Source organism: Rhagoletis pomonella, unplaced genomic scaffold (assembly GCF_013731165.1).
Source record: "Rhagoletis pomonella isolate Grant_MI unplaced genomic scaffold, Rhpom_1.0 Rhpom_scaffold_00007, whole genome shotgun sequence".
Classification (NCBI taxonomy): Eukaryota; Metazoa; Arthropoda; class Insecta; order Diptera; family Tephritidae; genus Rhagoletis; species Rhagoletis pomonella.
This window is the reverse complement of record NW_023458561.1, coordinates 51,026,200-51,042,447: the sequence shown is the minus strand read 5'-3', so window position 1 is coordinate 51,042,447 and position 16,248 is coordinate 51,026,200. Positions and strand designations below refer to the sequence as shown.

The 16,248-nt window shown below is 36.5% G+C and overlaps 1 protein-coding gene across 1 annotated transcript in view; it reads right to left on the bottom strand.

The window, feature by feature from the left end:
- Positions 1-10,818: 10,818 nt before the first annotated feature.
- Positions 10,819-16,248, bottom strand: part of LOC118743880 — a 45,598-nt gene continuing 40,168 nt past the window's right edge. Inside the window, exons 7-15 of the mRNA XM_036476642.1 lie at positions 15,479-15,638; positions 15,205-15,336; positions 14,866-15,115; positions 14,646-14,804; positions 13,425-13,722; positions 12,974-13,345; positions 12,559-12,875; positions 11,958-12,471; positions 10,819-11,246 (exon numbers count right to left, since the gene is read on the bottom strand). Of these exons, the coding sequence (XP_036332535.1) occupies positions 11,173-11,246; positions 11,958-12,471; positions 12,559-12,875; positions 12,974-13,345; positions 13,425-13,722; positions 14,646-14,804; positions 14,866-15,115; positions 15,205-15,336; positions 15,479-15,638 (2,276 nt within the window). The 3' untranslated portion in view covers positions 10,819-11,172. The remainder of the gene's footprint in view (positions 11,247-11,957; positions 12,472-12,558; positions 12,876-12,973; positions 13,346-13,424; positions 13,723-14,645; positions 14,805-14,865; positions 15,116-15,204; positions 15,337-15,478; positions 15,639-16,248) is intronic.

Here is a 16,248-nt window from a genome sequence, read left to right as displayed (position 1 = left end):
AAAATAAATTGCGGCATGCTGCATGAGTAAAGCGCCAGCAGGGCACAGCAACGATTAGGGAGGTTTTGCGTGACCGCAATGCAAAAAAAATATTGATTAATAAATAAAAACTTCCCACATTTTACTATGAGTTGCAATGATAACGAAATACAAATGACAACAATTTGGAATGTTTTTTATTTATACTCTTTAAATGACCATTAAACTCCAAGTATTTCCTCTTAGTCACCAAAAAAGCTGTTAACTGAAATCCGAAAATTGATTTCATTTATTAACTCTCCACATCATCCATGCAAATGACAATTAAGACAAAATAACAATTTGATTATTGCGTCCAAAAAATGAGACAGCAACACTTTCTTGAAGGTTGTTACTTTCGTTGTCAATTAAAAACTGCTTTTGTGCGCCTTTTGGGGGAAAAGGTATGGGAATCGCGTGTGCGACTGGCCAATGGACTATCTAAGGTTGGTTTCTTTAACACGTGTCACTTAATATCAATACAAAACGGGTCATTTGCGCTGAAAATGTCTTTATATTTGAATATACTTACTTACATAGTATCTAGTATTGCTCGTTGAACTTGCAAAGACTGCTAATTTCTTCTCACAGCTCTCACAGTGTTCGGACAGAATTTAATTCAAATGTCCTAATTTTTTGACCTACTTATTGTACAAGCTAATTTAATATGTCTTCTTAAGTACATACATACATGTGTGTGTAACTATGTCAAACTTTAATTATAGCGGCTCTTATGTTCAATTGGGTAATGTACAAAAATCACGCATTTTTTAGGCTATACAAACATAAAAGCGTATAATTTAGAACACACATAGGGCACCCCATAAATACACTTTTTTTTTGAAATGTGACGCACCATAGTTGCATAAATTTCACGTTCGAAATTCTAATTACAATGCAAACAAGTAATTAATTTGTGGTTCCGCCCGAGGTTTGAAAATCGGCTTTGCAAAAATGCCAAATTGGGAAGCGTAATGTCTTTTGAAAAGAGTTTCAAGATGTTGCAGGCGGGCGAAATTGTGTTAAATATTTCTTAAATAAGTTAATAGTAAACAAAAAATATTTGTAAAACAAGCTTCCGAAATACATATGAACGAAATCGGTCTAAAAAAACGGGGCTTTCAAAAATCTCGACCCCTGCGCTACCTATCGCATTAATTCATCTCAGGTCTCTAAGGAATCGGGAAGTTGATCAAAAATTAATAACAAGATTTGCCTCAAGCAAATATATTTACATACATACAGAGATAGTTAAATAAAAGCTCGTAGAAACGACTAACTTATATTTGATTAATAGTGAAAGTATATTGTATCATGAAGTCAACAACAAGCCTGCAAAATATTAGTCGTTTATTTTAATTGTGAGAGCCCGCGCATCCACCGTCAAGTGACCCACAGCAAACTAGTCGAATAAGACCAATTCTTGTTAAAAATTTCGCGGTTCAGCAAAAAGGTTTGGTGCATATTTTTAGATAATGAATCCGTTAACGGTAAAGATAAAGTCAAATATCATTCTTCGCAGCATTTTAGCTTATCGTTAATCTCAAAGTTATCTATTTTCAATAAAATTTCAATTGTTCTCTTGATAATTGCACTGGCCTATAGTCAAAAGATGTCACGAATAGCATTAATATTGCTGGCGTGCATTTATGTCGCTGGTTCAAAATATTCTAATCTTTTTTAATATTAAATATAGTTTGCGAATTTTGGCAAATTTATAAACAATTTCGGTAGTTCAATAGAAAAGCCATTATTTTCCATCATCGTAGAAAAATTTTGTTTATGCAAATGAGTATGGAAACACTGAACAGGCACAACTTCTAGAAACACTAATTAGTTTACTTATGTATGTATGTTTATGCATACAATATAAAAATTGTAAATATAGGAAAATGACGAAAAATTTTGTTCAACATTTTTTATTTTAAAATAATTTGTTTATAATCTGAACGATTTGCATCATATTATTATCATAAATCAGTAGCAGTAAAGCTCGCCTTCAATTTGGTAATTATTACGTACCGATCGAGTAACATTTACCAAAGTTTTATCGAAAAACTTAAATGGATCTGCAGTTTTTTTGTAAAAAAATTTTCTTCAACTATATAAATAACTTTTAAATAAAAGAACCGGATTATAGAAAAGTGTGCCAGGGAGTGACTTTTTTCGTTCAAGCTGAATACAAAGCAATATCGTCCAATTGGGGAGTCCTCAAAAGGATTTCTCAGGATATGTTAAATACTCTTGTATTTACCTACAGTCACTTTTTCACTTAATGGAATTAACTAAAATATTTATGTATATCTAAACACTTTTGCACGTCCCCTACTTTCATATAACGGCAAATTTAGAAACCGCGAAAAATGTGCTTCTTCGGTGACTAATGAGACCATTCCTCACCAATTTTCAAGACTGCATAAGTGGACTTAAAATGGGCTTTTCTCACCCTAATTTTATTATGTTAATTTTTGTAAATACTTACATATATGCTTGAAACTACTATTAACTTATCAAACGATTCCTAATCTTTGACAATGCATGTTTGACTTCATTCACCACGATCTTGAAAACTGACCAAATCGGCGCGACCAAGTCCATGGTTATTTTAACATTATATAAACCTCCGAAAACATTAAAACGTTTGAAATAACTCCCATCTCACTTTTTTTGTATTTTTGACTTGGTTGCTGAAGTAATGAAGTAATGAAAATTCATAAGAAAAAATTATAGTTTTTGTAAGTTTTATCTTTATATCTTAAACACGTGCAGACTTATTGAAAAATGATAAATGAACGTGAGGTACTAAATTTAATAGCCCTTAATTTTATATATCGTCCGGTTTATAACAATTAACATATTCCATAGATAGTACAAGCCAATTTTTCATTTTCAAATTTCATACACTTTGATTCAATTGCGCGGGCTAAAGATTAGTTTTAAATTAATCTTTCTTGGCCAATAACAATTGGCTTAGACCTAAGACATCATAATATTACTATTACAATACACTCAAATGCTTTTTATTTCTCCCCATACAAAATTGACCCAGCCTATTGGCCACTCCAAAAAATTACGAAATTCTTAAGTTTATTCATGCATTTAGTTTGAAGTCAGATTTTTTGAATGAAGGCATTTCAGCGCTTTATTTGAGCTTATTTAAAATGCAGCCCTCTCTAGTCTCGTGTCAAAACGCGTTATAACTTCCATCGGTACTTTTTTCACGCATCTGTCTACAGCTTGAGTATAATAGGCAGCTTCAGAACTTTAAGTTTCGGCGAATTTCCATTTCTAGGTACATCTATAAATGGGTCAAATGCTCTACCATTAGCAGTTATTTTACCTGGTGACCAGTTTATCAGCTCCGTATTGTCAACTGCTTCGGAGTTATTTATACCCTAGGCGGCTTGAAAAATCTCACAGATCGTACTGATTTCATCTTGGGCCCGCCGCGGTTCTTCAGATGAATCGGTTTCTCAATACAATTGCTACAAGGATCAGCCCGAAGGCTGCTTTCCCAACATCAACTCGATCATCTACAACCATTGCCAACAAAATATTTTCAGTCGTTTTCGGACGTTTCGTCGTAGAGTCTGAATTTACCGACAGTGTCGCCAAACATCACTTTCTTGCCCACCTTGGCACTGAAATCACCAAGCACGATTTTGATATCGTATCGGGGCCGCGCTCCAAGCGCACATAGAAGATATTCTTGGACGCCTATTCCTTCTCTGCCATCGGGGAGTTGGCACAGATGAGTGAGATGTTGAAGAATCTCGCTTAGATGCGGATTGTGGCTAGACGTTCGTCCAATGGAGTAAACGCTAGTACTCGGCGAGGGAGTTCCTCTCTCACCACAAATCCAACATCGAATTTACGGTCATTTGTATGGCCACTGTAGTAGACGTCGCAAGGCTCCTTGCTTGTCTTACTTTGCCACCTTATGTGCAGAAGTTATAGAATTATTAGCCGATCCAGCTTTGGCAGAAATAGATAACTTTCAATATCATTATGCTAATAGTGACCTTTAAATGAATTTCAAATAAAATAGCACAATAATTACAAACTTCATTTTTTGGTTTGCAGTAACTTTTTGCGACAATGAAGACAATTTTTGCAGGGCAATTCTGGCTAAGATAGTAAAAAGTCTTTCGTCAGACAAACGAAAGACAGATGGAAAGAACAGTCTTTCGAAAGACTGTGGTGAGTTGAAAGACAGTTGTCAGAATTGCAGACATTTGTGCGTAATTTTAAACTTTCAGCTGCAACTTTCCATTTGTAAGAACTCGCTTCGCGCTACATTCAACGTTTGAACGACGACTGTTTGCCGTCGGCGGCCGTGATTAGTATCTAAATACATATTCCATTAGTCTTACTTTTTTAGCAGGTCTGTTCCTTTTTTGAAGCGTCGCAAAAAAACACATAAATTAAATTTTGATTAAAGACTCTACTAAGTCTTACATGCAATACTCTATTTATCGATTTGTAATTTCTTAAAAATAATTACACGTTTGACGTTCGCAATGAACACCGAATGAGTTTTTTTCTGAACAAAATATTTTGCTAACATATTTTAATAGATGTAAGTAGCACAATGGTTAGACATACAGCACAAATTGAAAGAGCAGCTTAGTCGCTTTTTCATAGACAACTTGGAAAATAATCATTCCCTACCAGCATTTTTCTACTAAAGCGGTTTTATACGACAGCTTAACTTATTTTATTGTTATTTTATTTCACAACTAAAAACCACATTTTCTGTCACTTTGGGCAGCCAACGCTTCCGACACTGTAGCTTTCGTGAATAACAATGTCTTGCTACAACAAAAAGTTATTGCAGAAATTAAAATATGTTTTTTCCTAAGTTCTGCCAAAGTTTGTGTCTTCAGGGAAAATTTTGAATGACCAAACGAGCACCGATTAAATTGCCAACCACTTTTATACATGCAAATTGTCACGTAGAAGCAATTAGCTTCGTCTATAAAAACCAAAAAAATTGTTTTCGATCGAATTGCAGCGTGTCACAACACATTCTCCGAAGTTTAAACACAGATTTTCTTTCAATAATCATCAAGATTTAAAAAAAAAATACTAAACTGTTTATTTACTATTTCTTTATTTTTTTTTATGAAACGCCGAACTTTTCATTTATCGCCTAACGATCGCTTATAATCAACTTACGCGCCGCATATCCTGCCGCCGACTGTGACCTACCGTACTTGACGCGGGTGTTTTATCTAATTTCTTACTTAGCACGCAGTGGCGACGTTTCAAGCGCCTGTCAGTCATAAAATAGCTGCAATTCTTTTCATGTATAAATATATAGAATGTACTTATGTATATATGTACGTACGAAGAAAAGTATCCACTTACCTCAGCGTGCACAAGTGTTTTCATCGATGCGAGCACAAATAAATGTACGCCAATATTGCAGACTTTCACTTTACTGAATTCACATTATTGGTTCAATCAATTTGCCCTACTCTACTTTCAAACCTACATATGTACATAGATACAAATATTCACACCCAAGCAGCCAGATGTAACTTCCCACACATGCACACATTATAATATACACTGCCGGCAAAAAGTATTGGCACAGATGCTTTTTTACAATATATGCAAAAAATTTTATTGTAATATTTTTCCGAAAATTTTGTGTAAAAATATGGTTCATTCCACAACAAAAAACATAAAAATATATAATTTCTAAACTTTGTGCGAAACTCGTAAAATTCAGCAAATTTTCATGCAAATTTACAATTTTTTAATCAGATTTTTTTCGAATTTTTTTGAGTATGCAGATTTGTAGCCCAATCAATTTTATTGTAATAAAGTAAGTTCTAAGCAGCTACGAATTACGGTTGATATGGAAAAAATGAAAACACCTTTAACAAAAAAAAAATCTCTAAAATTAATGCAATTTTTTACTAACTCCGTACTTGCATTTTTTATACTAGAATTTATTGGGCTACAAATTTGCATACTCAAAAAAATAAAAAAAATTAATCTGATTAAAAAGTTGAAAATTTACGCGAAAATTTGCTGAATTTTTGCGAGTTTTGCACAAAGTTTAGAAAATACATTTTTATATTTTTTGTTGTGGAAAGAACGATATTTTTATAAAAAATTTTCGAAAAAATATTACAATAAATATTGTCGTATAGTATATTGTAAAAAAAGCAGCTGTGCCAATACTTTTTGCCGGTAGTGTATGTATATTTTCATATTCGTACTTATTTGCTTATAGCTATTTTCCCACAATGCAGTTTAGCGTTTCCACAATTTGCATATCGCTGATAGCTTTCGCACAGCTTTCGATGTTTTTCATTTCCTTCCTTTTCTGCTCATCCGCAGCGATTCGTATTTGCTGTACAAAATATACCCACACACACATATAAGTTTATCCATAGCTGAAGTTCTGTTACTTTGCAGTTCAATATTCCTTTTCGCATTTCGCTTTCGTTGGCGTCTTCACTTTTCGCTTTGCCTCTCCCTGTTTTACTTTCGCTGCGGTAGAATTTTCAAAATGTTGCGCCTGGTCGTAGTCAACTTCTAGGCGATTATTTTTTTGTTGTTACTGCAATATATTATTTTTTTGTTGTTGTTAGTAAAATCCTTGTTGTTTTTGTAAACTCTTTAGTTGTTGTTGTGGTTTTTTACTTTCACATCGTAAGTCAACTAATGGAATTTCAATGTTTGCATGTCGTGCCAACTCCATTCACAGAGCGGTGTCGTATTTCTTTTATACTCGTAAAACTATCTACCAAAATTCCTCCTCACATTTTGCAATAAATAGTGCTCCTCCACCTCAGCACTCTATACTTTATTAGTTGAAGTGGTTACAACTACATTCATATCACCAAGTTAAGGTGTGGCACGCTACACCTTAGTGGGTGTGAATATTCAACACTTGCCACCTTGATTTCATCTACGGGCGCACAAATTTTTTTCGGAATGATGCCTATGAAAGTTAGTTTTATGACAGGCCGGATAATGCAGTAAATCTATTTTTCAATATTTCATATGCATACATATGTAAGTATGTATGACTTAAATATGTACGAGCTTTATACATGTGAGTCGGATTTAGCCATGCAGGCAAGTATACTAGCACTGAACTAGCCAACTACTAACTAGTTAACTTTGCAGCGCGACTAGTCCGTCCGCTAAAATTATATAATCTTAGGAAATGATGTTTTGAATGTTGGCAGCCTGTTTTCAAAGATAATGTCCTAGCATCGATACTAGTTAACGAACAAAAAAGCATACTGGGTGGGGCAGACGACTCGCAGGTCTGTCAGGAAGGGCACTTCGCAGGGTAGTGTTCTCGCACCACTTCTGACGGTGCAACAGCTGTTGCGGATGCATGGAGGCGGATGGATATGAGATTTTTGCATATGACGATGACTTTGCGGTAATCGTACAAGGGAAATTCTCTCAAACCCTCTGCGATCTCATGGGAGCCGCTCGTCCATAAACTCTACTCTTTATGTGAACCCAGCTAAAACTGAGCTATCAATTTTAATTAGACGGTACAAGCTGCTCTGGCATATGGATAATTCACTGGATATACACGGCCATTGTGCGTCTGGTTTAGCCCTGCTTAAACTACTTCAAAAGTTACAAAAGGGTACGGAGTTTTACATAAGCGTAGGTCTATGCTCTTCACCTACTGAAGCTCTGAATGCTATTATACTACATTTGCCCCCGCTTTACGTGATTGCTCGAGATATAGCCAATTGTTTCAGCATTAAGACGCAGACAGTCAGGACACATGTTACATGCGGCCACTCGGAAATCTTAGGGGCCGATATCTGCATATACTGAGTGCTGCATACTATCAGCTTCGCCAGACCTGGCGACGTATGCAATGCGATACCCAAGTATTCTGCTGGCTTTAAACTCGACGCAAAGTTCATAGGGGAATTCTTCTCCAAAGAGCTGCAACTAGAAAACTCTTTTAGGCTTTCTGACCTCTGTAGGATATACCATACGGAGGCGCTGGCTATCCTGAAGCCCACTCGGCACCTAATAGGTCGGGTTAGGTTAGGAAGGCGCGTACAAATCACTCATACTTCACTCAGAGGCAAATTTTCCCATTGGGAATGCCCTCTATGAGTATCAGTATGAGGCACATCCTTCCAACCGGGGTTAATGCATACTGTCGGTTTGCCAGGTTCGATATTTTCACCTTCGCTATCTCCCCCAAGCTATTGAAAAAGCTTGATCGCAAATGCTTGAGACACCTTCTCTGGAGATCTGGGCATTGACATAACAAAGGGTCCAAAACGTTAATTTTGATTTATGCGCATCTCTATATTATTAAATGTGCGATATAATACAACTCACATGAGTGCCTGCTCTAAATAAGCTTCTTGGCACTTGGTTTGCATGTACCTCATCATATATAAATGTATGTGCATTAGGGCGGGTCAATATTTATAGGAGGGTTTTTCGCCTATGGTATAGGGGTTTTTTGGTTTAAGGAATTCATTTATACACTTACTTACATGTTTCTTAAAACTTCCACCAGGGGGCGAAACAGTTAAAATTTTCACACACACAGGTTTGTTACAATAGTTCGTTTTGGTCGCAGTAACTAGATGACCTGCTCCCTCCTCTAAATCTAATCTGATCTTAACCCTCCGTTCTAGTTAATCGAATAGTTTATCCATGAATCTATTTGCTTGGTTCAAAATGGCCAATGAATTCCAGTTAAATTTATAGCTTTAGCCACTAGTTCCATTTGAGTTAATAAGTCTCAATTTGCTCGCAATAAATACTAGTTCGTGAACTACATAGAATATTGTTTGATCACATTGGCTTTTCAGTGCATAAAGCCCACAATTTGCAAGTTAGTTTTTAGTATGTACATATGTATGTATGTATGTATATACTTGCATATTTATTTTCATATGTATTTGTTAAGCCGCAAAAGCTAGCATTTATTCACTAATCGATTTCTTATGGTACACATTAATAACTATAAATTGGGCTTTTTCAAGATCATTTGGCTTATTGTTGCTTTCCATTTATTTTATTTTTTTTTTTTAGGTATGCTTTTAGGCGTGCTCTAGCGCATATTTTACACCTCCAAAAATTGTACTAATGCAAGTGCAGACTAGATGTTTCTGGGAAGTTATATACAAAGAGAACGACGCACTTATAGGGTGGTCATTAAAGAAGGAAAATAAAATGAAACGTTGTTATGAACCGCAACTAACATTTTTTTTCATAAAAAGATCTTGAGACTTGTAATTCGACAAAATGTATCTTGATTATGAAAAGTGAATTTTGGGGTTTTTGTTAGTTACAGCCTTTTGTAATTTAGGTGAGTATATGAATGAATACGTTCCCTTCAGGAAATAAATGTAACCTTAAATAATTTAAGCTGATTTGAAATGAACAAAGCGTCACATTTATCTGTATATTTTCTTTGATGAGAGCTAACTCTATTTATATGGAAAAGGCCGCAAATAATCAATAGTGGTTAGTAAGTATACTTGTGCATTAGATGTCAAGTAATTTTGGACATGAAATATCAATAAAATTACGATTTTTTTTTTTATTTATTACATATTTACTTATTTGTTTACTTGTCTACATATTGTGCTGCAGGTGGACCCATATTCGAATTCCATCAAAGAGATAATACAAATTTCGATCTTGATTTTGTTTGTCCTGAATTCGAAAATGAAATGAAATGAAATTCGAGCATCTGAGACAGGCAGACAAAAATTTGAATACACCTATTTTTAAATAACAAAAACCCAAATACTTAAGGACAGGCACGCCTTCAAGTTATAATTCTAAAAATGGAAATTAAATCAAGTGTAAAGAGCAGCAGAGCAGTTGTCCTTAATTGTAGTTGGGTTAACATATAAAAAAGTTGGAAAAAGCAACAACAGTTTTTAGCAGCTATAACTTCTACCATTTATAAGCTGTTTTTTTTCTACAATAATTTTTGTTTTTATTTGAGTTTTTTTCGTTTTTTTTCTACAAGGTTTATATGTATAAGTTTTAACTCATTTTTTGTCTCGAACCAAACAGGACTCCAAATATTCGGTTTCAGAAAGGGATCCCAAAGTTTATAGTTCAGCAAATTTAAAAACTGAAATTGTTCATTATTATTCAGACCTGTTTATTTACATAAAGAAAAATACAAAATGATGAAAATAGGTGAGAACGCGTCAATATTATTTGCCAGTTCAGCCTCTATGTAGCGGTCATATTTTGTTTGTCAAAACACGACAAAGCGAACTATTCGTACGCTGACTTTATCATTTACTATAGAAATTCTACAATAAATGCACTTACCTTGAAGAAAATTAGTCTACAAGACCAAGTTCTAACAACTTCAGTAATACGATGTTTCCACGATTCGTAATGCGCTCTCTAAGTAATTCGCTAAGTAATTCGTGAAATACCCTGTTTCCACGACACACATTAGTAATTCGTTTGGCAGCTCTAGCTCTTGTTCTTGTTCTTCGATATTTATTATTTTTTTTTTTTTTGTACTGCAAATGTCGAAGATGAAGCTAAAACTATAACTAGAAAAAGTGCCAGGGACCAGGCTGGTGAAAACTTCGATATATTACCTCTAAATATTAGAGAAGGCACCGATTCGTCGTCATTCGTATGGCGAATTACCTAATTCGGAAGGTAATTGGCAAGGCGAATGACGAATGGGAGAGCGAATTACAAACGAGAGAGCGAATTACGAATCGTGGAAACGCCGTATAAGTTTTCTTAATGCATGAATCGTGGTTTGGCCCTCAATTAATCAAATTATAAAACGTTTTCCTATTATTCATTTATTTACATATATCTTATATATTTTCAGACAATAAAAACATTTTACAGCGTGTGCCATGAATGCTGATAATCGCTGATAAAAACTTAAGATCGATTCGAAAGCTATGATTTGTTTTAAAATCCTAATGAAAATATCACTAATTTTAGCGCACAAATCGTACAAGAAAAATCAATACAAAAACTTTTCCTTACGCCAACTTCATCACATACAATAAATATTCATATGGTAGATATACTTATATGTATGTACCTACATATAATAAATTTCTACAATTAATATGCGCCTTAATTTCGTTCACTTTAATCCAAGAAAATAAATATTTTGTGCTCACTCGCAGTTCAATTTGGTTTTTCATCTGTTGATATGTGTATAGGATTATTAAATTCGATGTGATCGCGTATGAGAGCTTCCTCTGAAACGAAAGGAAACAGAATTTTAGTAATAAGTAAGGCATCTAGACACGGGATTCGGGATCCCGAATCAGATTTATCGTTGCCGATTTTTGAATTTTTATTTGTTTATGAGGTATTCCTACTGAACGTATGATATGTTATCTGAACGTAGAATTTTCCGTTCTTTCTGAATTCGAGATAAAAAAAAAGAAGGGTTACCAGTTTAAAAATAACCATGTTGACCTCGAGATGACCTTGAAATCGGCACTCATATTTTTATCTAATCGGCATTGGAAAGCTTGTTTTTAATGAAGTTTACATATTTTTTAAAAGAGTTTTAAGTTAAAAGAAAAATGAGCAGAGGGGGTAACGTTCAGGAATAATACCCTTTATATTAAATTTTTGTTTAGTGCAAAATCGATTCTCCTGCTCCTGTAAATAAATTTTGAATAATAAAAACTAGTTTAAAACCATTAAAGGGTATCCCCAAAACGAAAAAAAACTACACAAGTAAAATTTGAAATTTATAAAAAAAAATCACCAGAATTTATAAAAAAAAATTATTATGCAATTTTATAGCTTATTAAATATTAGGCCTCCTCTGCGATGGCAAGGTTAGATGCTGTGTATGTATAACTCGCCTCAAATCGCTTAGATGGTTAAGCGCCAAGGAAGTATTCATTAGTAACTTTAAATTTTTCAAAAACAATCACTTTTTACAAATTCCTTACCTCCGACACGCTGCTGCTCAATATCCATTATGCTACTAACAATGTTATTTATGAAATCTTGTGTAATCGTCTCCGTAATATTAACAGGATCAAAGTAGAGATAACTACGTCGCTGCCGCGCGCCGCCATGTACTGCCGATGCCGCGAACTTTCTATCCGCCAAAGGCTCCTGCGCCGACAATGACCGACGACTACGAAATAAGGCCAAACTAATATGTGACTGCTGTAACGGTATATTGTCTGGGCCAAATTCCAAACACTTGCCATTGACACAATAACGCTCCTCTGTGTTCGAACACTTAGTGCCAAGCGGAAAATGTCCATACCGGCCATTGACCAAATAGAAACGATATTTTATAAATTCATCTTGGCAACCAACACGACAACTTCTATCCGGCTCGTCAACACTCGCTGCAATTTGCGTGCCATAGCCGGATAGGCCACGCACCTTTAGCTTGTAGCGCGCGCAAGTGTGTTCCGCGTGTTCGGTGGCGGACAGCAAACGCTCACAAGGCTGCAATAAATCAACAATAAAATATGAAAAAAATCTATATGTATTACAATAAAATGTGCACACTTCGGCGGCGAACGAATATTGTACCTTGGCGGCGTGCGTGCATAGCTGTATGTTGTTGGCACCGGTGCGCCGGGAAGTCACCACTTGAATGCCCTTCGATTTGGCCATACAGCTCGAATGACAGCCCGATTTGACAATCCACTCTGGCTCCGTGGCTGCTGTATCCACGGCTACCAACGAAGCAGAGACGGGAGGTGGCGGTTTTGGTGGCTGTGGCTGTGCTACAGGTGGCGCTTGATCACGCAGCGGATAGCTGTATTTATTCCACGCTTGATATGCATCCGATTTACGTTTGTAGGGTGGCTCACGCTCCTGGCCATGGAAACTGCGAACTGCCACTTCTATGCAAAGGGAGGGGGAAACAGATAAGAAGTCAATTGTGAATTGTGCGCGCCTTAAAATTTATTGCCTCTCTATGCCCGGCCCAGCAATGACTCACCATTCTCGTATTTGCTGCGATATGTTGTTGGTGCATATATATTGTAGGTTGGTATATTGTTGTTGCTATTCAAATTTTTATAATTCACACTATTACTGCTAGCCGCGGTTGTATGTACCGAATTGTAGCGGCGGCTCTCCGACTCCTCTGCACGCGTTGGTGGCTTCCGCTGTTGGCAAAAGTTTGGATCCAATTTGTAATAGTTTTGTGTAGAATTATCGCAGGAGAACTTTTCGCAGCGTCCCGCTACGCAATAGGAAATATCTTCGGCTCGATAAAGCGTTGAGCGGCAGCTGGTGCCATCTGGGAAAGTCCACCGTCGCGTTTTCGTGCCGTTCGATTTCGTGCGGCAATATACTTTGCACGATTCCTCTGCAAAGTTATATTTCAATATAAAATCAGAAGGTGTAAGTCTACAAAAAATTGAAGCTCAACGAATTTTGTTACCTACCAATATCGCCTATTATTTGCACGCCTTCACCCGTCAATTCTGCATCGGACTTTTGCGCGCGACTACATTTGTCATTAGCAAAATCATCGATTGTCATTACGATTTTTAAACTGTAGCACTGCTTAGCTATGCAAGCCTCATATTTATCGTTGCGTCCCATACAACGTCTACGGTGATCAACGCATCTTCGCGAGTAAGTTCGCAGTCCGGTGCTGCCTTCGAGCAATCGGCGTGAGGGTCCATAGAGACAACCAGAGGCGCATTCACTTCCTTCACTCCATTCACTCCAACTTGCGGGCTGCAACGAAAGAAATAAAATAAAATCAGCTCAACTATATTTTTAACAAAGCCAACGAGAACCTGTTATGCTAAGCCAAGCCAATTTAGGCTTTTATCATTTCTATTAAAATACTTTAAAGCTTTTTGGTAGCCTATATCAAACTCTCCATCAACCTAACCCTTCTATGCCAAGTTAGTAAACGTGCTAACTTTATAGGTTGATCCACAGAGACCGCTCTTCATTCTTTGGTCTGAGCAATAACCTAAGCCATGATGGTTCTCCGTGTAGACAAGTAACTGGTTGAACTCATTCTCCAACTGCGTAGCCACGGAGTAGTGAGCTCGGAACTAGAGGTGTTATGATAACCAGATTCAACAGGGGCATATCAGGGGGCAAGTTCCCCTGCCGATCCTTTGGTTTATAACAGGAAACCAACTGTTCCAATGCATTAAAGAGGATGGTTACAAAGTAATTGTGTAAGAAGACTATTTTGTAATAGTAGTATCAGCATCCCTTCTTGGTCGGTATCGCATTCTAAGGAGAACCAACTGGCTCTTTTGCTATCTCCCTACTCGCATAGTGGTACATTTCGCCACTAAAGCTGGAAAGGTATTAGCATTTGCTCATCTTCGATTTTTCCTAGTTACCTAAAGGCGAATATGGAACTGGTTTTGGTTCTAAAGTGGCAATATTTATTCTCTTTATCCGCCTTCACCCTGTACGTCGGTCTTTAAATCGCTGATTAATAGAACAAAGCGACTTATGGTAGCAATACCAAGAACTTTAGCCCCCAACCGAGTCTAAAAGTACTAACTCTTCTTGATCTAGACATATGTACGTATAAGAAACCTCTGTACGGTTATGATTTTTGTTTTATCTTCGTTGTCATTCTCAATTGCAATTAATATATTCTACTAACAATATTTTATACGAGTACTCACCTTATTGTAATTGTATTCATGTAGCAAATGGCCCATTTTACTCGACTCTAAGAAATTTGCTTTATCATAGCCCACTTTGCCAGCGTTTGTGACTTGTTTCGCCGGATGATTGGGCTCTATAAATGCAGGTCGTATCACACAAGTACCGCTGCGACACCACTGTAATAATTTCGTAGATTTTAAGTATTAGCACGGAATTTTCGACGTACCCCAAACTTACCATATTTTGTCCACATTCAGTGCCTTCCAACGCCGGATGTGATGTCCAAGTATAACGTTCTCGCTGACAATGCAAATCTGTGCAAATATCCGATTGCTTTTGATTTTTGGCACGCATCGAATTGCGTCCATATTTAAGCATACATTGTTGATCGGCATCAAAGCGCTCACCGGGTAGTATGCCTTCGGCTGAGTGATCTAAATTGTTGGTAAATTGACCGTGATCAAAGAGACAGCTGCCTTGACCTTTTCTGGAGAATAAAATTGGAATTAAAAACTAAACTCTTCAAACATTTTCATTTACTAAATATGTACATACATACTTGTTTATTCTTCCTACCTTAAAAACGCCTCCAAATAATCACGCGAACAATCCGACCAAGTGGTCTTCCCACTGCCCAATGTGGGCGACATTATATACCGTGTGGGATCACAATTTCGATCGTTTATTGTATCGTGACGCATACCAAGGCTACAGAGACAAAAAATATGAAATGAAAATTAAAAACAAAATTAAGCAAACATTTTTTTTGCAAACAAACAAAAATTAATTTTATAGCAAAAAAAGGAAGCTGAATAATCAAATGCATCTTGCATTACATGAAATCACTCACTTATGTCCGATCTCGTGCGCCACAACGAAAACACTTTCGAAATGTTTGCCCTCGTTGATGGTACATGAAGATGTGTTGGTGCACATGCCGGCCACTGGCGCAAGACCGACCACCTGACTGATCTTCTTACCGCCTTTGTCTACCACATACAAATCGAGACCTGAGAGAAAACAAAAGCAAGTAAATGAGTTTAATTTATATGATAAATTGGCTTTGTATATTTTGCAAGTAGCCTCCCAGCCAGCAAGAAAACGTACATTTTACGAACATTATATTTTACGAGGGATTCTCGATCGGCAAAAAGTTAGAGAAAGGCTCGTAAACGATAAAACAAAAAAATTTAATAGAAAGCGAAGAGAACATTCGATGGGGCAAGATAATAAACATTGATTTGTTAATCACTAACTAGCCGTGAAGGTCTAAAACATCCGGAGTATGGGCTTGATTTTGTTGAGTGTAGGTGTCATTAAAGAAAATACGCTCGAAGTTTTTCTGGATATCGAGGGTGCCTTCACAAGAATGATAGAATACTGTTACTGTCTCCCTACATCGTGGGTGCCTTCAATAATGTCTATCCGAAGTATGTTTTTAGATCCCCTCTTATGGTGGGGGTGCAACAGGGTTTGCTGGATTTCATTGGGCTCCTACTCGACGAGAACTATTCTAGCAGAACTGGGGAATGCCTCCTTCACAAAGTATGTGACCAGAGGCACCCCCAAGGGTACTTACTCTCCCCTCTACTCTGGAATCTAGAGGTTAAAGCCCTACTT